This window comes from Labrus bergylta, chromosome 5 (assembly GCF_963930695.1).
Source record: "Labrus bergylta chromosome 5, fLabBer1.1, whole genome shotgun sequence".
NCBI lineage: Eukaryota > Metazoa > Chordata > Actinopteri > Labriformes > Labridae > Labrus > Labrus bergylta.
This window is the reverse complement of record NC_089199.1, coordinates 7,270,012-7,297,661: the sequence shown is the minus strand read 5'-3', so window position 1 is coordinate 7,297,661 and position 27,650 is coordinate 7,270,012. Positions and strand designations below refer to the sequence as shown.

At 39.1% G+C, this 27,650-nt stretch overlaps 1 protein-coding gene across 2 annotated transcripts in view; it reads left to right on the top strand.

The window, feature by feature from the left end:
- LOC109980871 (cadherin-22) overlaps positions 1-27,650 on the top strand; it is a 186,867-nt gene that overhangs the window by 126,975 nt on the left and 32,242 nt on the right. For both annotated transcript variants that reach the window (XM_020629420.3, XM_065954658.1), the window contains 5 exons: positions 3,519-3,686; positions 6,667-6,848; positions 7,063-7,319; positions 12,121-12,257; positions 26,692-26,813. In XM_020629420.3, coding sequence (XP_020485076.1) covers positions 3,519-3,686; positions 6,667-6,848; positions 7,063-7,319; positions 12,121-12,257; positions 26,692-26,813 — 866 coding nt within the window. The remainder of the gene's footprint in view (positions 1-3,518; positions 3,687-6,666; positions 6,849-7,062; positions 7,320-12,120; positions 12,258-26,691; positions 26,814-27,650) is intronic.

Sequence of the window (27,650 nt, the reverse complement as noted above, 5' to 3'; positions counted from 1 at the left end):
TGCCTTGGTGGGACTAGCCAGGAGACTGGATGCTTCATTCCAGCTTCTGTCTCACGACCCCCATTCCACCCACACTCTTTCCCCCTTCTTCTGTAGGCAGGCGGGCCAGCCTAATAGGTGCAAGTCAAGGAGGTCAAAGTAAAGAGGAGACTGAACAGCTGTGGAATCTGCCTCATTAATATCACTCTCACTCAGCCTGACAGCGAACTGAACAGCGTGTTGCCCATGTTTTCCCTGTCATTTTCCCTGTCTCAAGGTGTTTATGAGTGTCTAAGAGGAGGAATTTGACAATGAAATCTTACAATGGATGGATGAATGGAAATTTAAAAAAATGGAAAAACTCGCTTATAAGTAAAGATTGGAGAGGACAAATTGATAAGGAACTGGAGTGAATGGGTCAAGGAAACAGATGGAGTCGAAAAGTAAACTGAAATAAATGAATTTCAATTAAAGGGGACAGAAGGACTCCTCCCCCCCGTTATCTTTTTCAGTTTATTTGTTTGCCTTTCACTCTTTTGTCATTGTTTCTCCATCTTTACTTTATTACCTTCATTTTGTTTCGTTATAAACAAAAACTTTTTATATGTGGCAAGATGATGAATGATATGTGTGGAAATTTGATCAAATGAAATGGGAAAACCTGCAATGAAGTTCTAAAATACATGTGAAATAGCTGTGTCTACTCAAACAACTTTGCATAAAGATAGTCCTAATTTTCTATTCCTTCATGAAGTATTATTTTCTTCTTTTAATTGTTTAATGAAGAAAAGACAAAAAGAACACATACTACCTCCTTCCAGGAGTAACCTGATATGTAATTCAGGCTGTTTATGACGCATACATATATTTGTAACCTACAGTTACCATGCATGTCAAGTTATTTTACTCACTGATCATCAGTAACCCCCCAAAAGATTCTACAGCTGATAACAATGCCCCCCCCTGAAAAAAAAACAAAACACTGTGGTGACATGGAGTACCACTGAGCCAGCCTTAGTTCTTTTGAATGCCTTTTGTCCTTGTGTGTGTTCTTGCATCTCAAACTTTTACAATTAGGTGATGACCTTCCTGCACTGCCAGGGTGCATGGCACTGCATGAAAACATCAGTGCAGCAGCAGTATGTATAGATCATATGCTGCTGGGTGGAAATGGCACTGTGACAGGGGTAAAAAGGCAAGCTGACACCTTGGCCTAACTAAACGACTTCTTTTTCATTCGTATAGCCATGAAGGCCCAAATGACAGGAGATACTGCTTCTCGAGGTGCAAAATACAATTAGATTTTAATTGCCTAGCTAGATCCAAACAGAAATGCAATTGATGTGAATGAAAAAAAATGATTGGAACATCCTCATTTATTTTATATTAATGTAATGCATTAACATGCCAAGGCACTATTTCACAGTCGATGTACAAGGCCCTATTACTCGGTTAAATTGGTTAATGTTAAGGCTACGTGATATGCATTAGGATATGGACCACATAGACTCTACTGACTTCATTCATGAATACCGACCAAGCAGGCTCATCTACATGTATTCTCTGCAATGATGTTGCAGCACTGTTGCAAAATCATGGTTTGGGATTGGGGGTTTTGACATCCCTGATTTAGATGCATCCCTTCTGGCTTTTGGTGGATGAAAGAGGAGCATGTCATCTGTCTCCCTCCTTAACTCCAGTGCTGCATGTACTGTATTTTGGCTACCCATAGAACATGGCCCAGGGCTAAATGTGACTAGAATCAGTGAGTTGTGTACCCAACACCATACAAACCTTAGGGAGCGAGGCTGCACACCAAGCCCAGGAAATGCATCAACAGATTCTGATGTGGAAACTCCCAGCGGTAGTGGAATTATATTACTACTGCACAGTAAACCAGCCATCAACTGATGCTGCTGAGGCTGTATGACCAACAAGGAGAGATGTGTAAACCAATGTTCTGGTTTGATAGAGCGAGATAAGACATAAAAGAATATAAAAAAATATATAACATCTAATGCAACTGTTTATCAGCCCTAGGTCAGGCTGTTTTTGTTTGGATTCAGTAGAGGTGACTAGATTTTTATTCTTCAAAAGTTTGTTATGGTTAAAAAACTAATTTGGTCTGATAATCATCAGATCCAATAAGGGCTAGGTCACTTTAACATCAAATCAGATATTTTCAAGCAATTGACACACGTGTACAATTGTCTTCTATAATTAAGGGTCTTATACACATTGTTATCTAAAACTGTAAAATAATTATTTTCAACTGCTATTCAAAAACAGCTAAGATTGAAATTCATGTTTCTAAAAGCAGTTCTGATATTTGATTTCATTTGGTTTTATAAGCTCAGTTATCTGTTTTGAAACTTGTGCAACTTTCTTGAGAGGTTCTTCTTTGGAGAATACATTGCTATACACCCATCATTAGCAGCATGTTGTCTGATGCTGACTCAGATTTCTCCACCATGGTTAGGTCTGCCCAACACTGATTGTCAAATTTACCGTTGTCATGCTGAGCTGGTCAAATGTCAATCAAAATGTGATCAGCTGAATTTAACTGGTTTTGAAAAAATGGTCTAATCTGCAAAATAAGCTTTTTCTAAACTAGGTTTTTATAGGAGTTATGACTATTTATTGCTCAGTTTATTTGTGGGTGGGTGCTTAATAGGATTGTAAACCGCTTCTTTAATTTGTCTCTTTCTTGCTTTGCTTTCTTTTACACCTTATTGAGTATGTGTTCTTGTTAGCTTTATTTGTTTTTGCTTGGACTACATTAATAATATGTCTCTGTGTTACATGTTTCTCTTTAGGAGGGCCACTCGACAAGCCCCTCTGGGTTTATTTGGCTCCTCCATCACATTTCTTTCAAAATGTATATTTTGTTAATTAACTAATCATTATTTACTGTCTGTTTTTCCATTGATCTATTATGTTTATGTTTTCTTTGTGCAATAAATAAAATAAAATAAAATAAACATGCATTTTTAACATTCTCCGACCAGTTTTCAAAGGCCTACAAATTAAAAGACAAGCATAACTGCCTCCAAAAAGAATGTGCACCCCAGCTTTAATTAACCCATTGAAACTCTCTGTGGTTCCTCTGTCACATCCTCTGCATTACATCACTTCCTCTATGTTTCTCCCTTGCTCGTTGGAAGTCCAGTTCTTTACATTTTGATTGCAGACTCACCTATCATGGAAGAGCTGTGATGCAGTTCAGGGTGGCTGAGGCATGCATTCATTCTGCCTTCTATATATTTTTCATTTTAATACAGCTGAGGGATAAAGTAGTGTATGCGCAGAGGAGTAAATATGACACAATCTCTTCCATCCTGCCAGGCTGAGGAGGTGAAATGGAATGCGTTCCATAATAAAGTGCTTAGCAGAAGATGACTCTGAGACCAAAGAGGAAACATACTTGGTTTTGGCAAAAGTGTTTGCTATAAATGTAACCTTTCCAACTTCCTACTCTCTCTTTCTCCTCATCCCTCTGTCTTTCGCATTCAATCCCTCCTTGATCACTCTATCATCAGGGATCATCATGACAGCGGTGGCAGATTTGGACCGTGAGACGCAGGATCGTTATGAGTTGGTCGTCAAGGCAACAGACATGGCAGGACAACTGGGCGGTCTCTCCGGCTCCACCACGGTGACCATAGTGATCACGGATGTTAATGACAACCCGCCGCGCTTCCCACAGAGTGAGTGTCTGCTGGGCATTATCATACTTAAGACAGAAACAGAAATGAGGGGATTCAAGAGGAGAAGATTGAAATGAGAAAGAGTCAGAGATTACTGAGAGTGGAAAAGACACAAGTGTGTATTGGGACAGTGTGAATAATAATGAGGAAAGTTCAAGCCATGACATAGAAACACTTAGAAGACGATAAAAGACTCACAATATAGCTGGCAAACCTGGCACCAAAATGCAATGGCAGCATCAGCGACCATACTAAACGGCAGGCTCGTAGAGCAAGAAAATCACCTTACTTGAATTTATGGGCATATCAAACCTTCAGCCCATAACAAAAGACTCTATCAAATATGGGGAACTGATGTGTTCCACTGCTCGTTTGATCATTCTTTTAAAGCCAGGCTCCAGAGGGGACTCAATCAATACGGCTGATTGTTCCCTCGTTGTGATGGTATGGATTTATGATGGTAAAGTGGTTTGGAGGCTAAATGCTTTTCAGTGCACACATTTGCAACAGGTACTCCATAGTTAAAACTTAAACTAAAATTGGAATCCATTCCTCACTCATTCAATAAAAGACGTGGACATGGTCGCTTCTTTGACATCAGCCATGGTTTGCAAATTTCCTTTATGAACCATTCTGGCCATTTCCAAATTATATTTGGAACCAGAAGTATCCATTTAAAAACAACATGTTGGATACTCCTTGTCAGGCCTCTACTCTGGTCAACAGGTCGTGGTGGTTATATGTTGTCAATTGCAAGCTGCCACCATTGAAAGTTTGTGCTATTATCAACGGTTTTACTCTAAATGGGAATTTAATAAATAATCATCATATTGTATTCAAAAAGACTTGACAACCTTGTTTGAGAACTTGGAGGAAATTAATTACTGAGATGATCAATCAAATCAGAAGTATTAGAAGTAAGTAAAATAAGGTCATTTTGCTTATCTAGTCTCTATCCAACCAGTGGTGTTGCCCCCTACCGGCCATTAAAAAAAAAAGGTTTATCATCATACTCATCATCTTTATTGACAGACTAAGGAGTCCATTAGTCCAAAATTAACAAGTTAAAAAGACAAACATGTAGACAAAAAAACACAAAAAAATGTGACTATTAAAACTAAATTTGGCAGGAAGATAATAATATATATTTATTGGGAAAAGAAACAGCTAAAGATTCCTGTTTAATTTCTGACCTGTTATCAAAAGAAGATGCAGAACACAGGGTGTGTACTTCAGGTTTCACAACTTTAGGCTACATTTCATTACAGCTAAAAACAGTGATCATCCCAATTTAAGATAAATAAACACACTAAGTGCTATTGAATGACAGTAATGGTTATTTATCTCCATTTTGTTTCAATTTTTTATTTCAGCCTCTTTTTTGGGGTGAAACCACAACACTTTTACTTTAGTTTCAGTTGGAGGAACACCATCTGACAGCCAGGTTGATTGTATTTGATATGTCACCACACATCTTTTCCTATTTCTGTATGAATCCCTTTTTCATCTCAGTAAATCATATTTATCCAGTGTGAGGGATAAACCCTGCAGGATTATAGAGTCTCCACTCTAGCGTATGGGGAATAGAGTTTGAAAATCAGCTGCATAAATAAGATACAAAGAAAGATGACAAACTGTAAATGAAAGGACTTTGATGTTCTCGTATAATTTCCTTCTTGGGAACAATAAAGTTTTATCTCCTTACTTTTATTTTTCTGTCTTGGTCATTATGAACTCTGGCAGAGCTTATCCATTTGATTCAGTCTGTTCATTCATTCAGAATACAACCTCTGTTTCAACGTTGAATGAGTCAGGACTATTACATTTTACCATCTAGTTTGTTATGCTCACAGCTTACTTAATAGTATACATGTTTCATTGTTGCTATATTTCATTAATACCGTTTTAATTAATGTACAGTTTTATACAGTATTAATCTTCATATTCTTAATAACAATATAAAGTAAAGCCAATCTAGATTCTGCTTTGTATAGAAGTAAGGCTACTTACAACTAGAGATGGGACAGTTAAGATCTGATATCGGTATCAAGTTTGTTATTGATGTAATTTACGCATTGCATATCGGACTGACGACGCCAGTCAAGAAAAACTCGGCACTCTAAACATTCTTAGCTCTCACAGTCTCTATTTTGAAGACATACAAAGTGTAAGAAGTGCCCACACCTCGTCTCCATCAAGATGTTCAGGCGAGATGGAACAGCTCCTTTTATTAAAAGTACAATTCTTAAACTTAACAGTTGTTGCTGCTTCCTGTTTGTATGTGCAGGCAGCACAATGCAATTCAATATCAGGTTTACTACAGCTTTGTGTAGCCTTAAAAATAATACCAACAACACCAAAAACATTATTAGTTATGATTAATAATTCGGTATCAGTGCACATGTATGGGAAACAGATCTGAATTGAAAAAAGTAGATCAGTGCATCTCTACTTACAACTGCTGTGATGCCGACCAAACATTGTGATTTTTCCAGGAGGAAATTATGGAGTAGGACAAAGATTAATTACTTTGTTCACTTTCTTTCACATGAACTTAATGATCCAGTGACAATAACTGCCTCATATCTGTTTGTTGCTTTTCTTTAATTATGTTCCCAATATCCTTTTTCTAACATTCTCTTCCTCTCTTCAAAATGTTTATCTTTGTTACTCCCTCCTCTCTTCCCCCCTCCCACTTTTCTGTTTCTGGACTCGAGCCATCTATTTCCCCAGTCATCCAAATTCTTTTTCTTCCCACTTTCCATCGTCCATCTTTTTTTCCTTGTGCTTTTTCAGCTGGTGTTTCTACTCATCTTTGCATATCTATATCTCTCAACCCTTTTTCCATTGTTGTCTTTTCTATGCTGTAGCTGTCGATGTTTTTTTCCTTTATCTGTGCTTTTGTAAATCTAACTCTGTCTATCTCCTGTTTAATCTCTTCATGCGATTACCGCCTCTGGCCACCTTCTCCATAAACCAGAGATGTACCAGTTTTCGGTGTCAGAGGGGGCTGCGGTGGGGACACCTGTTGGACGCGTCATTGCCACCGATGCAGACATGGGAGACAACACGGACATGAGCTATCTGATAAAAGAGGGAGGGGAGCTCTTCAAGGTCACTACCGATGTTGATACACAGGAGGCTGTAGTCACCATCAAAAAGGTATGGATAATGTAAAAACTGCAGTATACTGCTGATGTTGACTGTTAATAAACAGTCGCTGGAATCAAAACTGCAGAGGTCTATTTCTCGTTCTTTGGTAATGTTACAATATAGCTTATAGCTATCAGTGGTCAATACTAAGAATGATGTCACTGTTTGTGAAATGAAGCTTTCCTTTGACCAGATTAAAACACTTCCTTGTTTTTTCTCTCAGGCGTTGGACTTCGAGACTAAGCGTACACACAATGTTGTGGTGGAGGCTGTGAATAAGCATGTTGACCCTCGCTTTGTGGACCTGGGTTCTTTCCGAGACCAGACCATTGTGCGGGTTAGCGTGTCGGACATAGACGAGCCACCAATCTTTCTACCAGCAGAGGGCTCCATCATGGAAGTGCAGGAGGACGCTAAAGTAGGAGCGCTGGTTGGCATCGTCACCGCCAGAGATCCAGATGTGAAAAATAAACCTGTCAGGTACAATTCAACTCAAACCTTCACAGAAAAGAATAATGCCTTATACTGCTGAGTGTGGTAGAATAAATTACACCTGATGTAGTTGTTATTTCACAGTAAAACTCATAGGAGTGACATACAAACATTTCATTTCAAATCTTTATTTATTCGCGAAAGGACACTGAGCTTTCCCTCATTTTCAATGCCGTTGAGACTACAAGCATAGTAAAACAAGCAAAAACACAACAAACAGACATGTAATTTTTGTTTTTTGTTTTATTTGACCTTTATTTAACCAGGCAGTTTATGTGTCACGCAGAGGCTCAATAATGTTGCATGCAAGTTGTTTTTTTTTCACATAAACCCCCTACCTATCTAACCATTGCCACCACGTGGGGTTAGAGACACGGCCTTGCCAACTCAGGGTCAATGTTAATAATGGAGTGTAGTCACAAGAGTACTACTGAAAAAAGAACAAACAGACTACCAAAACCAAAGAAAATATTCTTTTTAACCTGTAAAGACAAACACATAACCACTGAAACAACTTTAAGATGCATGTCATCACTTGAAATCGCTTGCAGAATCTTGTTTCTTAGATGTTTATCGGTACTTGTCTGCAGCATCGTCTCACAGACACTGAAACAGGAAGGGAGGGGCAGGGGGTTGCTGAGGGAAAAAGAAGGTGTGGCCAAAGAGAGCATTTGTTTTGGTCTGGAAAAATCTGCTCTACTAGTTGCATAGTATGCCTTTAATACTACCTCAAATCAAATTCATAGCACAGACTGGATTTTCAAAGGGGCTATGTTGAAAAAAAATGTCCAAAAAATAAAATAAATGTAATCATACTGTCAAAGTATCACACTCTTTTCACAGCAGGTAGCCTGGTAAGATTTATAAACCAAAATATTGCCTGAACAGAACATTCCAATGAAAGCAAACAGCATTCAAAAGAAAAGCCTGAGTGCAGCAGTGCAACATTGGAGGCCATTGTATGCATCCTTCAGTACACTTTACCTCTGCAGACTTGTCCTTAATGAGAACACTATTTGTCTGTGAAAAACGTAATATCAACGTTATACAACTTACTAGCTCTAATAGACACAAATGTAGCTGATGGACTAAAGAGCAACATCTATTTTTCACAGTTCCTCTTTAAGATGGAGTCAAAGCCCATGAAGCACAGGATGAGCATTGATGCTCATACAATGAATGACTGTACATCTCTTTTTCTCTCCCATCACTGTGTGCGATAAAAACACAGTATCATCTGATAATCTCTACCAAGGGCTGTGGTTTATATGTCCTCAGAAGAGCAATTGCAGAGTGAGAGGGGGCTGAAGATAAGGGCTAAGACAGTCTCACTGACAGAGTACACAGCGACACACGCAGTGGCTGTGCAAATTACCTAGATTAAAAATGCATGAGGCTCACAGTTTCAGGTGTAATAAAGTACAACACAATGGCTGCGCTGTCGTTCAACAGTGTCTTGGCAGCCCCGAGCTGAAAGTGTGTGATACGTGTGTGTGCATATATGAGTTTGTGTGCGTGCATTGCATGTGTTTCACTAAGTGGATGGGTGACTTAGTGAGTGAGGGAGAGAGAGAGAGAGAGAGAGATAGACTGGCTGGAAGCCACCTAACGGGCAGAGTTAGCGAGCTCATGGCCTCTGGCATTAAGGGAACACACTGTCGCTGAACTCTGCATATTAATGCTCCCTCAGTGGTGAGGTTTTACCTCAAAATGCACATTCACTGTAGACCTGATGAGTGAGACCATCTTTTATTGGCCAGAGATTCATTCTGCAAAAAAAAATTAAAAAAGCCAATGACAACCAATCTCTATGAAGAAAGTAAAACTGAGAAAAACACACATACGAGGAATCATTCAGGTAATCAATCAACTTGTTGATACTCTGGTTGCAGCCACCAAACCATGTGTGCTGCAGTGACTTTGTCATGATGCGATGCAGACAGATTGTGTAGGAAAGAAAGGGGTGGTGTTGTGGTGCTGTGAGACTGTGTGTTTCAAAAAACTAAATCTTTACATTCACTGAAAACCAAATGTGTTTTGAACAATAATAGTTTAACTTGGGCCTGTTGGGAGACAAGGATAGCCAAACATGATTAAAGAGATAATATATTTAGTCTTGGACTTGTTGTTGTGCTGTCAAATCCATCACCTGAGTCAAATACTGTTGAGATGAGTTATTGTGCTGCTGCACAATTTGAGGTTTGCTACATGAGTGAGGAATCTAATTTGATTATTAATGCTGCAGACAAAAGTCAATGGTAGATGTAAACAAAAGTAAGAACCATCTAATCACTATCCTGAGTGGGAGATGTATAGTAAGACACATAGATGCACATGCACATACATTTTCATGTGTAACACCCTTTCAGTACCCTTACAATAGGCAAAATCTCATTTCAAAGACAGGTTTGTTAAAGGGATTGAAACTCAAGCCTGCTCATACAATGACTAATGTAGGGTAGGATAATTATTTATCTCCCAAGTCAATTATTAGATCAATTTTGTATATTGACATTCTCATGAAATAAAAAAAAATGCAAATACAATTCTACACCTACACAATTTTTCTAATGAATGCATGATCCGGAATCTATTTAACCCAAATGCTGCTCTCTTTACATCTTCAGTTAAACATATGGTTCTCCTGACATGATGCTTCACTTCATATCTTCAACATGTGACCATCATTCTCATGAGACCTTGCTGAACGTTCGCTGGCATGTTCGCCAGAGAGGCCTAAAGAGCCTCTATACCCTTGGCACTTTAAAATGATTATGTGGGTATGAGCAAAGAGGCTAGCCATTTGTGTTTAAGTGTGTGTCTGTGTGTGTTTGTGTGTGTTTGTGTGTGTGTGTGATCTGGGAGAGCAAGTAAAGAACAAAGAAACCTTTCAGCAAATTTGTTGACTCACCAATCTTTTCAGAGCACCGAGTACTCCCAAAGAAGGAAAGATGCATTTGTGGATTTTCTAAAGTGCACAATGAAAATTTAATGTTTGTTTTCTTACTCTAGATAGAGTCACTGTATAGCTGCGTGCAGTTGAGAAACACGTTGCCATTAAGGGTCAGAGAACCTGCGACAACTCTCAAGTAAAGGCCTTTGAATACAAATACTGTGGCGTTTTCTGGATAAGGCAGTGTTTCCCCTACCATTATATTTATGTTTGGGCTTTTTGTGCCTTTATTGTAGAGATAGGATAGTGGATAGATGTCGGAAATCAGGGAAAGAAGTCATTTAAGGATACCTTTCCGATAGAACAGGACATCTGTCATTAAAAGTAACACATGAACACCAAGATTCCTTCAAGTGTTTGTGTCGTTGTATCGCCGTGTCAGCATGTCGGCTTGTCGGCTTGGTCTAAAAATGTAAATTCTGGTTGGTGTTTTTTGTTTTGGATTTTGAAAATTTCAAAAAAATCAGAGAATCGAAAAAGACCAAGTACTTTGAGTTTTCTGTTGTATCACTACACTGATTTACACCCCCCCCCCCCCCCCCCCCCCCCCAAAGCTGTAAACCTAGGGGAAACACTGTAAGGTGTTATTATTAAGTATAGCCAAAATTCAACTTCAAGCTATTTAAAATTAACGTAATGAAATACACTTAATTTACTATAAGATTTTTTTACCCATTCTTTTAAATTTCTAATATTCTCATTGAGAAACATAATCTCTTTTACACAAGCAGCAACCATCCTTGTTAAAAACTGAATCCAGTACAGAAGTGCAAAAGAAACTGCAGTCCCTCAAGGCTGGCTCCCGTATCAGAATGCCCATTTCTACAGCAGAAATAAACCTGTTTACAGCCTGGTTCAAAAGTAGTAATGCATCTTTTTTTGATTATATTGAGGTTTTGAAATTTGCATAATTAGAGGTGTGGTTGAGTTGACTGACATGTGAGTGCATTGTGACCGTTTGCCAGGAGACTTAAAGGAAGATGGGGCGACTTTCTGATCCAGTAGGTGTCTCCCTTGAGCCCCAGCATTAAACCAAAACAGACTGCTGTTGGAAGACACCGCCGCTATTCTGAAGCCTCCGCTCTCCTCCAGCGGCACACCTCCAACCCCTCTCCAGTTGCGTTCGCACAAAAGAGTTATCAATCTTTCAATCGTAGAATCCACCATAATTAAGCACTATTAAGCACAAGCGGCGGAGAAAATTGTTCTTAGCTTGGGCTGCAATTGCCTGTGGCCTGCATTGTTGAGTTAGCAAGGTAATGTTCTCTAGTCCTTGGTTAAAACAGCAAGGCCGTCCTGACCCTGTAAACATGATGTAAACACGGCCCGACAATAGTACAGCTGGAGGGACTCACGCTTCTCACTCATTGTAGACAGTCATGACTCAGAGAGACATAGGATGTACTTGATTTCTGCTGTATTAATGTTTAAAATGTCGCACATTCTGCCTTTAATGCCCGCCCATCTCAGCTCCACCTCTTTGTGTTTCTAGGTTGACTGGAAGTTAGGGCAACATAGTATTTCCAATATGGCATCTTTTTGCTTCAGATATGTAGCTTTAAATATTATATTTTTTATTTGAAAACTTACGATACACTATGAACTAGAAGCTTTCCTCAACAAGACGTGCAGTGCTGGTCAAATATCCCTCATCCTGTTTTTTAATCTTTCACACTAATGAAAAACTCTAGTTTTAGGTGACTGTTGGCTCAAAACGAGATGAGGGAGCAAAAACATTTAAAGCACTTTAACTAAGTTCTCTCCCTCTCACCTCAGTCACTAATGCTATTTCTTGACATTTAGTGTATATGTTATTTTTTGTGTCTTTGGTTTCAGGTTCTCTATCGATCGGTCCACAGACCAGGACATGATCTTCTATATCGATCCTGATTCGGGTGCCATCACGCTGGGAAAGATTTTGGACCGAGAGACGGCAGGCTGGCACAATATCACAGTGAAAGCCGTAGAAGCAGGTACATTGCTTCACACTTTACTTTGAGCTTATCACACATTGGATTTGTACGACTTCATACTGCTGGAAAAAGTTTGACTTTTTCACCTTGCCAACATTTCTGTAAGTTTCTGAAAAAAAACTCTGCAGTCAACAAGTAAGTAACATTAATTCCAGTAGGTACAGTCTTTGAAAAAGAAAATTTATTGAGGCTTTATGACATTTTTAATGCATGTTCAATTTTGGATCTGAACCTGTCAAAACAAATCCTTCAATTAATGTGCTATGAAGGTAACACCAATACAACAGCCGTGAAGTTAACAAATGCTTAAAACTCATCTGAACATTTTTCAGGAATGCGTCTAATCTTCTGACATCACTCAAAAATACAAGTACACAATGATACCCATTAGCTGAGGGGCAACTTTAATAGCTTGATTATAGACAAGCAGCAACCTCCAGTCTTGAAAATGAAGCCAATGTGGACGTGCAAAATCCTGCACTCCGTTGAGTTTCTACTTGAGTCAAATAAACAGCCGTTTTTACAGCACAAATAAACATGTTTACAGCCTAGTACAAAAAACCTAATAGGTACACATTGTACCACATACTGTGAATTTTTTAAATACGGTCCGTTTGGATTTTGAAAACGATATATGTTATCCATAGTTAGGCACGTAGCTTACATGATTGACAGGTAGGCGCGATGTAACGGTTTGTCAGGCTTAAAACCCACCTCAGCTCCAGCTCTCAGCCTGTTGTTAGGTTGACTGAAAGTTAGGCTGAGAAAGGATCTCCAACATGGCGGCTGCAGCCGATGAGCCTCCAGAACCCCCTGCAGTAACAGATGGCTGACGTCACTCAGGCTTCGTCCATTAATATTTACACTCTATGATTATAGATCACTTTCTTTTTAAGAAATATAAAAAAGTCCAATGCCACATTTTTTAAACGAGAAAGTGAAACAATCCCTGATGATGGCAAAGCTTTGTATACACCCATGCAGTGCCTGCTGGTGAGGGAAACTCTTCATGTTGAATTAACTGTCCAACGTTATCCGACTCCCACCAGGGGTGATAAGGGGTGACAGACAACCTCAAACTGCTCTGCATCATTAGCTACCAAAGCTTTTGGCACATTTTCAGCAACACAGACTGTTGTATCCTAAGCTTTTTCAAAGATAGGGAGTAGAAAATAATGTACCGTGGTAGAAAATGGACACAAGATGTTATTGTCAACCTAATGTGTCATCTATAAACAAGAGACAGTAAGTGATTTTGGATAACACAGGATGAATAACTCACAGAAACATCAACATCAGTAACTCTAAATAGACACACAGCAAAGCTTTGCAGAGTATAGGATGCAGTTGTGCTTGTTTTTGACTTATGGTTAAGATCTAAATGATTAATGGATCTCTTAATTGATTGAATTGTTAAAATGTATCTGTTAAAAAACACTACCATTATGAACACAATTTCATCATAAACCAGGGGATCCCAAACTTTTCAGCCCGCAACCCCCAATATAACAGTGCTAGAGACTGGGGACCCCCATTGTCCCTGGAGGTGGTAAAAACATTTAACATTGTGTGCAGCCACGCACACTATCAGGCCTATCCAAACACTGGCATTAGAACAACACACAACAGCCCAAACACTGTCACATTATCTTTGTAATTTATTTGGGAACCCCTGTCACAAGACATACATTACAGTCAAACATCTGGAATCACCTGCCATAGAAACAGGATTTGGTAGAAGGTAGGAAAAAAGGGACTATTTTGTACATGGGAAACAAAATACTGCACAATGGTACAACCAGACCAAAAACTGAAAGGGCAGAAAAAGACAAAGAAACATCTTAGCAACAGTTTAATGAGAATACAAGAAATGTGTCAATGGTTAAAGAAATGGGAAACTAAGCATTAATATCAGAGCACTGAGACAGGATCCTGTTGAATGCACAGCTTCTAATAAAGTGTATTTCTTTAGCAAAGCTATTCTCTAAGTTTGAAGATTTAAATAGTAGGTGAGTACATCCATCTTTATAGAAGCTATTGGAACTGGACCACAGAAAATCAACTAAACCTAATATGAACTGACAAATCCACTTTCAAACCCATTTTGTCAAACCACTGAGTAGACTGCAATGGGCCCAAAGCAAACCAATATTTAGAGCCCAATTTTCAAGCCCCATTGTGGGTTCATAATTATCCAGGGTCACTTAGATGGCAAACTGGAAATTGGGGTATAATAAGGAAAACAGTCCGAAAAGCAATATAGTCGTCTGTCATAACATGGGGGTAATGTGTACTAAATTAAAGTTTAAATAATTTATTTTTTCTTCCCGTTCAGAGCCAAACGTATTTTCAAAGCAAAAAGTAACAAGAGTATTTTTAAAGATTTATTTTTTGGGGGCTTTTGTGCCTTTAATCGAGAGATAGGACAGTGGATGGAGTCGGAAACCAGGGAGAGAGAGTGGGGAGCGACATGCAGGAAGGAGGCCACAGGCAGGATGCGAGCCCAGGCCGCCCGCTTGAGACGACAGCCTCAAAACATGGGGTGCGCGCCCTATCCATTTCGCCACCAGCGCGCCCCATAATAAGAGTATTTTTGAGAACACTTCTCACTTTGACTCACTTAAAGACACCATCTCTGACAATAAATATTAAGTTACCTGGATTATACAGTTTTCATTGTTAAAATAGGAATCATTATATTAGATTTTCTTTTGCATTGTACAAAATAAGGGTCCAGAGAATTATTGTTTCAAGAAGTAGCTTGAATATTGGGGAGGACAGATGTGCAAAAACTGGAATGACTGTTTAAGCTTGATGTGTTTAAGCTTGCTTATTTTGTCTCAAAAGCTTGGCAAAGAAGGCAGGATATTCTGTTTAATTAGGGTTTGTCTTGCTTTTTGTTACAATGAATAGACCTACTATGCACTCTGATCCTGGAACGTTTTAATTCATGGTGTCATATAAACCCAAGTGGCCTGGGCATATAAAACTTCAAACTGATTAGTGTAAAAAACAGTAATAAAACTGTTAATTCCAACATTTGAAACTTCACGTACTGTACATCATTAAAACAAACATAAATGTTTTGTATTTAAAGTAACGTTTTTTTTCTCTGATAGCACTGAGAACTGTCAATCAATTTCATATATATTGTCAACCCATCAAAGCCATAAGTCCTTTTTGATAACCATCACTGCAGTGTCATCTCTCTGAAGCCAGTACGATCTTTTTATTGCTTGTCTTCAAACTGACAAACACATCACTGAAAAAGAAGGAAGAGCTTACATATTCTTATCTCATTGGGTCCTTTGTCATTGCAAAGAAAATGAAGAAAGTAATAACTTTGGGGAGCTGGGAAGTTATTACTATACCATTAGAAGTAAACTTGAGAAAGGAGGAGGCCTGGTGTTCCCCACTTTTTCAATCTCATACAGATGAAGTGCTTTTGGGATTGCAGTGAAAGCAGCGGAGATTGCATTCTGCATCTAAACCGGTAACCACCATCGCACACAAGAGGGAAGAAGAAAAGAAGGCACATAAACAAAACTGATTTAAAATATCCTCATATTTGTTCCCCTCTCATAAAGCCTGCCACTGTGATTACTCCAATAATCAATACAGCCTAAACTGAATCGTAAGCAGTCTCACCCACCACAAACATTAAGAAAAAAATAGAGTCTGTTTTTTCATACTGTAATTCCCAGAGCAATTTAGGGGCTTTTGTGCTCTGCCTCTTTGTGCTTGGCATTATGTCATAGTCACATTTTAATGTTAATTGAACATTTAAAGCGTCCCTAACCCTTCCCATATCGGACATAAACACATGGCTGCACTTGGTAGATAAAGCCTCTCATATTGCTGTCTAAAGAAACATCCGGATGGACAGAGTCAGTGGTCAACGCCATCAGAATTCCTATCCAGAATGTTTTTTTTTTATTGCCTGTTTGCTCGTGGATCCCTGGGAGCTCAGACAGGAGACAGAAAGAAAAAGAAAGTAGAGACAGGAAGGGGAAAAAATGGCCACAAGAGAGCTGGGAAAAAAGGGAGGATGAGACTTGTGAAGCAGCTCGATCAAGTTTTTTCAAGGAAGGACTTCATTTTCTACATAATGATTTTGTTCTTTTTTTCCTTCGGTCCCTCTGCTCGTTAAGGCTGCGGAGCCACAAGGTCAACCTGTCTGCATACATTGTTAGAACTAGAGTTTTGTGGCGCAACCCTTAATTATTCCCCCAGTCCATTACTGACCTTTGAACTTCTGTGTTGCCACTTTATCAGTATTGGACAAGTGACAACAGCTTTCTGACATGCTCGGAATCCGTGCCCCTGGATTAACTTCGGCTACAAAATTGCAAGCAACACACTAAATGTCAATTACCCTGCATGCGTCTATGGACTACGTAAAGAAGTTTTAGGTCAAGTGCAACTGTGAGCAGACTGCACTGTGATGATACCCAACCAATCAGACACAAACATACACACATGCACACATCTTGGCTGTTCCCAGGCAACTCATCTCAAAGTTGATTAAACACAAATTAAAACTCAGACTAGTAAGCAATTCTATAGGTAAGAAAACTCTCAAAAATGAGCACAATCTATTTATCATGGCTAAAAAAGGATCACAGTGTGAGCAGCTAAACTCTAGTGTGTTTGTAAAGTGTGGCTAACATTAGCAATGCTAGCACCACCAACCATCGACCGTCCTTACAGGTGAAATTCCACATCACTGTGCTGGTTATGTAGCCTATATTACTTGTGTCATGTGTGCCATTTATGCCAGTTCAACCAGACAAATCCAACATACAACTTTGTCTCCATTTTGTAGATCTCATACTGCCACCAGCTCAGTGCTATGAGAAGCCATCTGTCCACTGTGCTGATTTTATAACCGAGCAGTGCAGCATTATGGCAGTATGGCTGTAGCCACTAACAGCATCAGTCCCGGCTAGTGGAGGGCTGCTGCGTTACAGCTTAGACACAAAATTTGACAGGCATGGCTGCCTTGAATCAATGAAAATATAAATGAGTAGTTTAACTGACTAGTAACTCTGGTGCTAACTAGTGAGGGTGACCAAGTTTAATCATTTAGTTGATTGATTGCCCACATCCTTACTCAAGCTCTTCAAATTCACCCAATAAAACGTAGCAGTTCCAGCTTCAGTTTTTGCAGACATTTACTTAGTCAAAGAGGAAACAAACCTCTCATCTGTGTAGCACTTATCTCTTTTTAAGACAACACAGAACATCCAGTACAGAGGGTACATTTTACTGCTCTGTTGCTAGCTGTGGTACTTCCTGACAGTCTCCTCCATAGAAACATATCAGGCTAAGGTAGAGTGACATATAATTTTCGAGAACTGATAGCAACTGATATAAACGTGGAAAACTGCTTTTTTACCCAGACAGGTAGATGGAAAAAAGGGCATCACCCCGAGGGTGAAAAGATACAGAAGTAGCTGGAAAGTCTTTATCGCCTGCACTGTTGCAGGGAGGAGACATTTTCTACAGCATAACTTTTTTTCTCATTTGCTGTCTGACGAACAAATGCGCTCTCTTTGATTTTATTTTTCAGGCGAACATTATTCTCTCTGACTCCAAATGAATCACACACTTGTTGCAATGTTGTGAAGGGAGATAAGCGTCCTTTTTTTTCAATCAAAGCTGGGAAATGCAAAGGGAAAATAGACCTAAACAGCAAGGCAAAAATAGCAAGGCCTCTGCATGCTACAATATGTTGTTAACATAAAACTTGGGGAATAAAAGGTGTCACAGAATACAGAACAAAATATGTTATTTTTCCACAAATAAAGCACCACAGAGGGGTTGGATAAAGCATATGTGTTTTTATAATTGCAGTAGAATATGTTGTTGTGAAAAGCACATCCGTGACCAAGAGTAGGGGGACAATAACATGTAATCAGGGTCCAGAGGCCATTTGACCCGACTGATCTGTCCTGCTTGTGTATCCTGTTACATAACCACTCACATGTCCTAGCAGTGTAGTTGCAGAGGAGGAAATACTGAACATTGACTTGTTTAATGTTTCATTTTCTGTATATGTACGGTTGTCATTATTACTTTGTCAAAAAGGATGATTTGCAGAGTATACAAAGCAAGTCCAGTCTATAATTAAAGGTATAGAATTGTTCACTTGCACTGTGTTAAGCCTGGCTCACACTGTGCGATTTATCCCTGATTGTATAAAAGTCGGGGTGGCATGTCAGCTCACACTGTACGACTGGATCATTTACGACGCCTGACCAGACCTTGAGATTTATGTGCTCACACTGTACGACCCGATTGTCGGACACGGCCAGAGAGCTCACACCATATGAGTGAAATCGGGACGGAGCATTGACAGTTGTTAATAACTTTCATTTGAAAACTCCAACGGACAGCGGTTGGTGAAAGAGAAAGAACTGAAAGTTGTTGTATGATATAGAAAAGTAGATACAATCGTAGATATATATGGATACATGTTTCAGAAAAGTGCTGCCCTGATGATCTGTACCAAAAAATCAACAACAACAAAAAAACGCCGGGTTGTGTCCTGCCGCTGGACCCTTTCATGACGTAATCATCAAGATTTTACATTCTAAATATCAAACATGTTTGAAATAAATCAGGGCGTCCCCGACGATCGCTGGGCAGATCGGGGACGTTAAGATTGGCTCTTTGAACCGCTCACACTACAAGATAATCTGAGCAGATAATTGGTTCTGAGCAGCCTTGCGTCGGGAGCGACCCTGCGATTGTCGGGAAGGAAGAATCTAAGCTCAAATCAGCCCGATTATCCTGCAGTGTGAGCCAGGCTTTAGTCTCAGATGACTAAGATCAATTGTTACACAAACGTGCATTTGTCATCACGTTAATCTAAAATGAGACGTTTGTTGGGTTCACAGAGACGAATATGTGAACATGTTTCTTGATTGCTTCACATCTGCCCATTGGTAAATTGAACCCCACTTAATGAACTCTAATGAAGAAGAAATATGATGCATCTACCACTGGAGTGAAACATGTTCATAATCAAATCATTGCACTGATTACCCAATGCTGATTTAGTTGTTATTAAATCTAGTATTATGTTGTTTCAGACCTTCATTAATTGGTCAAGATGATAGCTATTATCTGATATTTACATTGAAGTGGCATGCAAGAGTCAGTGGGGTTAATGTGTCTTCAAATGCAGACACTATGAAATAATGCAATTGACTTATTGACTTACTATGTTTTGTATCTGTATTTAATAGTTCAACATTGTTAATCTTGTAGTGCTACATGACAGCAGTTGCCGTCTTCTGCATTACAAACCATTTGGCTTCTAGTCAGGAATATTTTCTGGAGTGGCACTGAAACTTTTCAAAATAGCATGAATATCTATATTTAATACCCAAAATCATTACTATGCTTGTGTTTGCAGATGCAGAAAAGATACCCAGATATACCAGATCCACTGCCAAATATTTATTTTTATAAGAGTAAAACTTGTGTCCCAACAACCACATGGTACATACCAACATGACAACACAACACCAACACAAGTCAGGGGATATGGAACTGACAGTCTTTCAGACCTTGACATAGTAGAAATAGTAGAATGCCCTCAAAGTAGAATCAAGTGGACCCAGCAGCAAAACACTGCACTGATGAGTTTAAACTGAAGTCCTACTTTTGATGGTACTGCCAGAATTCCCAAAATTGTGTAAGACATGAAGACAAACTTACAAAATAAGAAATCATGTAATCTGAAAATAAACTGTAAGGTAGACTTACATTCATATTTTGTGTCAGGAGTATATAACTTGAGTTTAGGTAGGTAGGAGACTTGGGGTGATGGTAGCATAACTTGGAGAAAGCAAATGGTCAGAACACCTGATATTCCCGAAAAGTTTGAACAAATGAAGAAGAGTTTCTGTTCAGTCGACTGTAATCAGACAGCTGGCTATTTTGATGTGTATGTTCCGTACATGTGAGTACTTGTGGTTGCCCAGCAGATGTCCATTTGTCCAAAGCAGCTGGCATTCTTCTTGTTCTGAGAGCGCCCACGCCCTTACCTTGGACCCAGATGGTCTTAGCTTTGCCCTAGACCTTGTCAAATCCATAAACACCCCTGGTGAGCAACTCAGCATGTGAAGGTCAGAATATTCTTCATGGTTGTAAAAGAAGTTGGACAAATTCCTTATTCCGATTGTTTCCATAAACACCAATGAGCTTATACAAGCAGGAGAGGGAATGCATGAAAAAAAAATGGAAAGTAACATTAATATTACCTTTTTTCAGAGAATACCCACAGCAGCTGTCAGATAAGTAGGACGTCAGTAAGAAAATAGTCAGAGTCATCCTGAAATCAAAACAGCATATGTTTCTTCAGGGATTTGGACTACTTTCACAAGAATTCATTTGAAGAGATTTCTAACTAAAACTGCACCTCATTGCAAAGAGCAAAAAAACAAAGTGCCACAGTGATCGAATAATGGTGCTCCTTCACAGTTTTTCATCAGCCATGGTGCGTTGACAGACACTCTGAGGTCATGATCACTGCCAGTTTCTTTCTCCAACAAAGGATGTTGAAGATTCCCTTTCAGTAATGATCAAATGGCACAATTATCTGTTCTATAAGAGTTATATTGACAGAACATGTTCTACTACATCGTTTGTGTATCTTGACATCAATAAAGGCATGAGCATGGGTGCTGGTGGGGCAGTGGTTAGTACAGCACCCCATGAATGGAGGCTATAGTCTTCCAAGCGGGCGGCCCAGGATCGAATCCAGCCTGTGGCTCCTTTCTCGCATGTCGTTCACCACTCTCTCTCCCTGATTTCCGATTCTATCCACTGTCCTATCTCTCAATTAAAGGCACAAAAAGCCCAATAATAAATCTTAAAAAAATAAAAAATAAAGGCATGAGCACATTCAATGAGACTTGAAACTTGCTTGAATATACCCCTGCTGTCCTTGTCAAAACTTCATTCAAAAGCTTTTAGGATAAGGGCGGTTTCAATCCTGGAGCTTTAGCACAAAACTTTATCAAGGTAACCCTATGCTCTGATCAACTAGGTTTGCCTTGATAATATGGCACTCAGCTCAAAGAAACTGCACACTTCCCTGAATCAACTGTCAAGTCATTGTAGACTTTCAAAAAAGCCTTGGTGGCCCAGAAACCTCACTGAAATGCTTTCAGGATTTTAGGGTTGAGATAAGGCAACATTATACACAAATTTAACCTAAGTTAACCTAAGTCACCTAAGTGGTAGCTTGGTTGATCAGTTTCGGATCCTTCAAGCTGTCCCTTTGAAGTTACTGTACATCATGTATTAAACTTTATTGTACTTCATGATAAAATGGGTAACTTAACTTGACATAACATGGGTACCAAGGAAACCAAATTGTTAGTGTTGGTTGGAGTTTCAATAAAACAATTGTATTGATATTGTGTGATGGTATGAGAGCTGTAGCAAGATTATTTGTGACATTTGTGCTAAAGGGGTTTTCTTTGTCATGGAAGGAATAAAAAACGGGAATTCATGAAAGCACAGACAAAAACTATACATTTATAAGAATTTTTCGATTCTCCTCTGTGTATCGTGTGTATTCCCTGTTTCTAAACCTATAAATGTTTTAGTTTGTCCACTTGATAGTGATTCAAATTTGTTTTCTCATTTGTTGACTGACTATTGTAAAGGAAATTAGCATATGTCACTACTTATGGGAATACGTCCCTGAATCTGGGAGCTTTATTGAAAACCTTTTTGCCTATGAAGGGATATAAAGGGGAATGTTTGTTTTCCTTTTAAGTGTTAAGCGAAATCATTTGACCATTTTAGTAAGTGTTTTCAATTATTTAGGTCTTTGGAGGGCCTTGAAATGTTTTAGTTTGTCCTATGGTGGTCATTTACATCTGTTAGTTTTTAAAACACACAAAACTCAAAGCACAATAAAGACGTCTAGGATGAGCACTGCAGAGTCACTAGTGAAGAGAAAAACAGCCATTGTACTTTGTAGCCTCTGTGCCTAAATGTCTGGGCCTCTCAGTGCAGAGACCAGAATCAGACACTGATGAATACATTTGCATCCTTATGTTCCCTTCCTAACAAAAGTGACATTTTAAACCAAACTGTCTCCTCTAGCAGAGTAGATGAGCAATTTTGTCAGAGGGAACATGACTCTCCTGACACACATCCCCACACACATGTATGCATAGACATGCACACACACACACACACGCTCACATCCTCTCTCTCTGTCTTCCTTGAAGTTGTGTCAGTGAAATTCAGTGCCTCGGAGATCTGCTACACAGTCATTCTGAAAGCTTCGTAACAGCTTGTGAGTGCCGCACAGATGCAGAGCAAGCCGGTAATCTGTTGAGATTCTTTTATTCTTCTCCTCTATCTGCAGACAGATTTAGAACAGCACCACTTGGTCCAGATGAATGAACCTGTCTCACTGAATAAGTCGTTTTCCCCAAGGAGAGAGTTTGGGTTGGGTATGGAATTCTCACACTGTTTTATCTGTTTTCAATTCTGGGGAATTGAAAAGTGAAATGTGTAACGTCTGATGATTGCTGGGTTTCATTCTGGCACAGCGGGGACAGAGGCACAATATGAAGACAAAATTAGAAGAAGAGAGGAGATATCTAGCGCTGGTGGAGCTCTCTGTGTGTTTATGTTCTTGCTGCTCTGGCAAGAAGCAGTCAATTAAAACCCTGCATTGATGTGAGGATTACGCTATTAGTTGAGACCAGTGTTCTCAGTAGCAGCTGTGCCACTGTTGGATAGAACTGCATGTGTTGAGATAGAGAGCTTGAAAATGTGTCTGCATAACTCTGTGGATTATCGGTTTGCCTTGCTGTCTTTTGTAAACCTGCCTCATATTTCTCTTCTATCCAGCATGTCTGACAGCTGTCTTCATCCTGTCATCAGTTCTACTCATAGAAGAAAAAACATAGACATTGTACCTCTTTCACCCATAGGCTTCTGTTGTACTTTTTGAAGCTTCAAGTTTATCCTTGACGTCATCCTGTGACATGCTAGACAATCCAGATATAGGCATCGGAGAGGAAATGGGGTGGAGCAGAGAAGAAACAAGGAAGCAGCAATTATCACAGCTGAATTTCAGGGAGATTTACGAATTTCAATCAAACACCCCTCCAAACATGTGACTCTTTAAGCCTCAATGTTTTCTTTGTGAAACAATAGTTCCAAAATGTGCTGATAAGGACACAAATTAGAAGTGTGCTGACCATTGAGACCCCATATCCCTGTGAATACATAACCTACCTACAGAGAGATATGAGGAACTTTCTGAGGACCTCAGAATAGTCTGTGTTAGTGTCATTAGACAAGTGGGGGATTTTTATTGAAAATACATACAGCTCTGGAAAAAATTAAGCGACTACAAACTCTACATCTCTGTATTGAAGCCATTCTCATCCAGTGTCTGTTGAATTCCAACACAAGTGGCCTCATTCTCTTTAATGAGATACTGATTTGGTGATCACCTAACAAGCCATCGACTACAAGCCAAGCAGCTTATAATGGAGAGATGTCAAGAGTGACAGGGCGCCAAGAGTGGCACAATGTCAACCACCAGCATAGTGAGGCTTGCAGAGTAACTCAGTCTGTAAGGGGTCGGGTTTGGAACTGGAGGGTCTCCAGTTCAAGTCCCAGTTTGGACCACATGTGGAGTTTTGGACTGGTTGCTTCAGGGGTGCCAGTTAAGTCTCCAAATACTGCCAAAGTGCCCTCAAGCAAGGCACAGAATCCCCAACTGCTCTGGACAAAGAGCAGCCCCCTCACTCTCATCTCTCCATTAATGGATCCTGTGTGTCCTTTTGGGCCTATGTGTTTGGAGCATGTCTCAAAAAAGAGTGAACAGATGTAATTTCTGTTCGAATTAATAAAGAACACAGAAAAAGAAGAATTTTGGAGAATTAATAAAAGCCGTAAAGCAGTTGTAGTTTTACCTACAGAGGAAGAGCCAGAAGTTATATGAGGTCTACTTTACCACATTTGTTCAAACTTTTGTTATAAGGATAGCAGATCAAACCATATTGTCAATAGTATTTACGTGTGCAGTTATGAACTTGTTTAAAAGGCACTTATCTCAAATCTTCCAAGGATACATATTTAACAGAAAACTTCTGATACAAATTCAAGTATGAAGAATATGACTGTAGAGTTTGATCTGGGGGACTGAAGGAGCTGCTAGCCTTAGAAAGATACTTTTTTTTGTTGAATATCTCTGATGGGGACTGATACTAAAAATCTATCTATTAATTAACATTGCACAGCTTACCTAGATCACTTAACAGTGATAATTATTAATAATACATAAATGCATCAGTCATTTTCATAATACCTAGGTACTTATTTTAAAGACTGAGCTCGCTTAATTGGACTTCATTACACACTATATTTATATCATTAACATAATTTCAATTCATTCAGTGTAGCTCTTTTATTGAACTAATTTGTTGTTTGTTTTTCATCATCGGGTTATTGCCAGTCCCTGCATGTTGTAATATTTTCTGCCGGGTGCATGAACTGTGTGGTGACAGCTGTGTATACTGATTTATTCATAAGCTATGCACTCTAGTTAACAAGGATATCCAGACCAACACTCAAAGCAGCCAGATCAGTCATTGAACACAGAGATAATGATCTGTCTCTCTATTTCTCACCAACTCACGCCTCATACACAGACATACAGAAGGGGCCTCTGTCTCCCTTATGTACAGTACATAGCATTTAACGAGTGCAAAGGAAACTCCATTTGATATCATATTATTTAGAATGGGAATTAAGATTCAAGGCGCAGTCATCTCACTTAAAGTGGGTTTTGATTATACTAATTACATCCACTCCCACGCCTACATTTTCACCCATTAAGACAAATGTTTTGAGAGAGCATTGTGCTGTTATTTCTTATGGTTTTCAAGTCGAAAATGCCATGAAAAATCACATGAAATCGCTGCATTTGTAATTTTGTCCCAAGCATTTATTTGTTGTTATCATCAGGCTGAGGTACGACTCCTGCACTATAAAACAGCTAAATGCTCTATAGCGTCATTATCAGATAGTGAGGATCTAGAGAGAAAAAAAAAATCGTTGGTACCTATTTCAAGTCACTCTCTGGTGCCAGGAAGTGTAATTCAGGTAATGGTTGCAATTTGCAGAGGCATTAGATTAAAACACTTCAGCACTTAGCAACAATGCCAAAGCAACAGGCTGCTTCTTTGTTGAAAATGTCATCCATTTTAGTCGCTTAGTCTTGTCTCAATCATACTGAAGGCAGACAATAATAGCATTAAGGGTTTTGTCCAAAGACTCTTACTTTCTGTCTACAAAAGCCTCTTAAGGCGAGGATCAGCATGTCAGTCCCTCAATGTCTACACAGGATCTGCTCAGCCAGAGGACTGCTGTGTTGTCGGTGGTGACGTGCATAAATAAAGAAAGATAAAAAAGAAAGACAGAAGACACAAAAGCTTGCTGCTACATGCAGTAGTGCCGGTGACTAGTGTCTATATGCAACCTTTTTATACATTTTCATTGATTAAAATAAACTCATTTCCTATTTGAGAGACACTCCATCAAGATCTAACCTTAACCAGGCAATGGGCTTATATTCTACTTAATTGTGTTATCCCTACTTTATCTAAAAGCTTAGAGACAGAGTGCAACACCTCAAAACCTGTAAACAACGCTCAACAAAGTAAAATAGAAAAACACGCGACCAAGAGCTAAAACACTATACAGTAAGAGTTGTTGTAATAAACTAAAAACATGATACATGATATCCCGGTGTGGATGGATTATTAAAGCATCATATGTCTACCAGATAGGAGAAGTGCATTAACTCAAAAATGTCAGCCCTGCTCCATGTCCTTCTTCCTTACCTTGGCTTGTTTTGGCTAGAAGTAATGTACTTTGTTGTGTACAGAAGTTTTTTGGAATCACTGGCTGAGATTAGCATTGAAACAATTGAAACCCATTCATTTATAGCTTGGCTTCAACCATGACTTTTTATCTGGACCAATATCCGTGTGTCAGCTTCCTAAGGTTTCTTATTCTCCCTGCCAAGGCTTCATGTCTTCTTATTGAAGGTTTTTTTTTTTTCATTGGACGTTAACAAACTGGTTCTGAGTTTGAAATCTCACACACAGCAGCTTTTAGGCATTTTTCTGTCACTTGCTAGAAGTTACAGCGACAAAAAGGCACCTTAGCCTAATACAAAGATAATTTAAATTGTTTTCCCGATGGTGCGGCAGGGACTTAACTGTGCTCTGACTCAGTGCCCATTTTGATTTATTTCAAACTGTCAGTATCTTGACTTTTTTTTAAGATGCAGAATGTCAACTGCCAAAGCTGTTTACACTTTTAAATGTGTCTATAAAAATGTAATTGCTATGTTTTCTTTCTTTTATACCTCTAGATAACCACACTATGACGTCCCACTCCGCAGTGAGTATTCGGATTCTGGATGTAAATGACAACCCACCTGAACTTGCCACACCATACGAAGCCTCTATATGTGAAGACGCCAAACCAGGCCAAGTACGTTTTTTGTTGTTGTTGTGATTCTTAAATTAAAATCAGACACCTTCCACAACAATCATTTAAACCGTCCATTTTGAAAGTCCAAATGAGAGTGACAAACTATATGTGCACTCAATGATTTTCTCACACATGTCATATTGTATCACAAGATGGTCGCATGCAGGTAAAACAACACTCGCCCCTCTCCAAACCCTGTACAAGCAAATACTTAAGGCAATGGACAAAAATCCAACAAGTTACCACTACTGTAACATTATTCAGAGGTATAACCTCCTAACCTTTGAAAATGTTGTGGGTCTTGCTGATGCTTGTCTAGTGTACAAAGTTATCAATGGTCTGGCTCCTTACCCACTAAAAGAGTTAATATCACCGCGTGCAGATGGAGGAAGAACAACTAGGAGCGCCAACAGAGGGGATTGTGTTATACAGGACAGATCCTCTGAGTTTGGCAAATCAGCCGTCTCTATTAGAGCTACACACTTTTGGAACTCCATACCAGCTAAAATCAGAGAGTGCCGTAGCTTTGCTGAATTTAAATTTAAAATCAAATCATGGCTCAAATCAACTCAATCATGTCCTCAACAATTTTTCATGAACTATGTTTGCTAATGTTGTAGTGTATTGATTCAGTATGTTGTTATGGCTTTGTTGTTGTGGTGTATTGGATATATATGTTGCGCTATAGCTGGGTTTTTTTTAGTGTAGTTTTTGAAGTCAAGTGCACTTAGCCTATTATTGTTTTAATATAATGTGTGAATTTCACTGTGGACTAGTGTAATGCCATTGTTCAGTGGTCGTGTACTGTCTTACTGTTGTGAAGATGTTGTTAGTGTA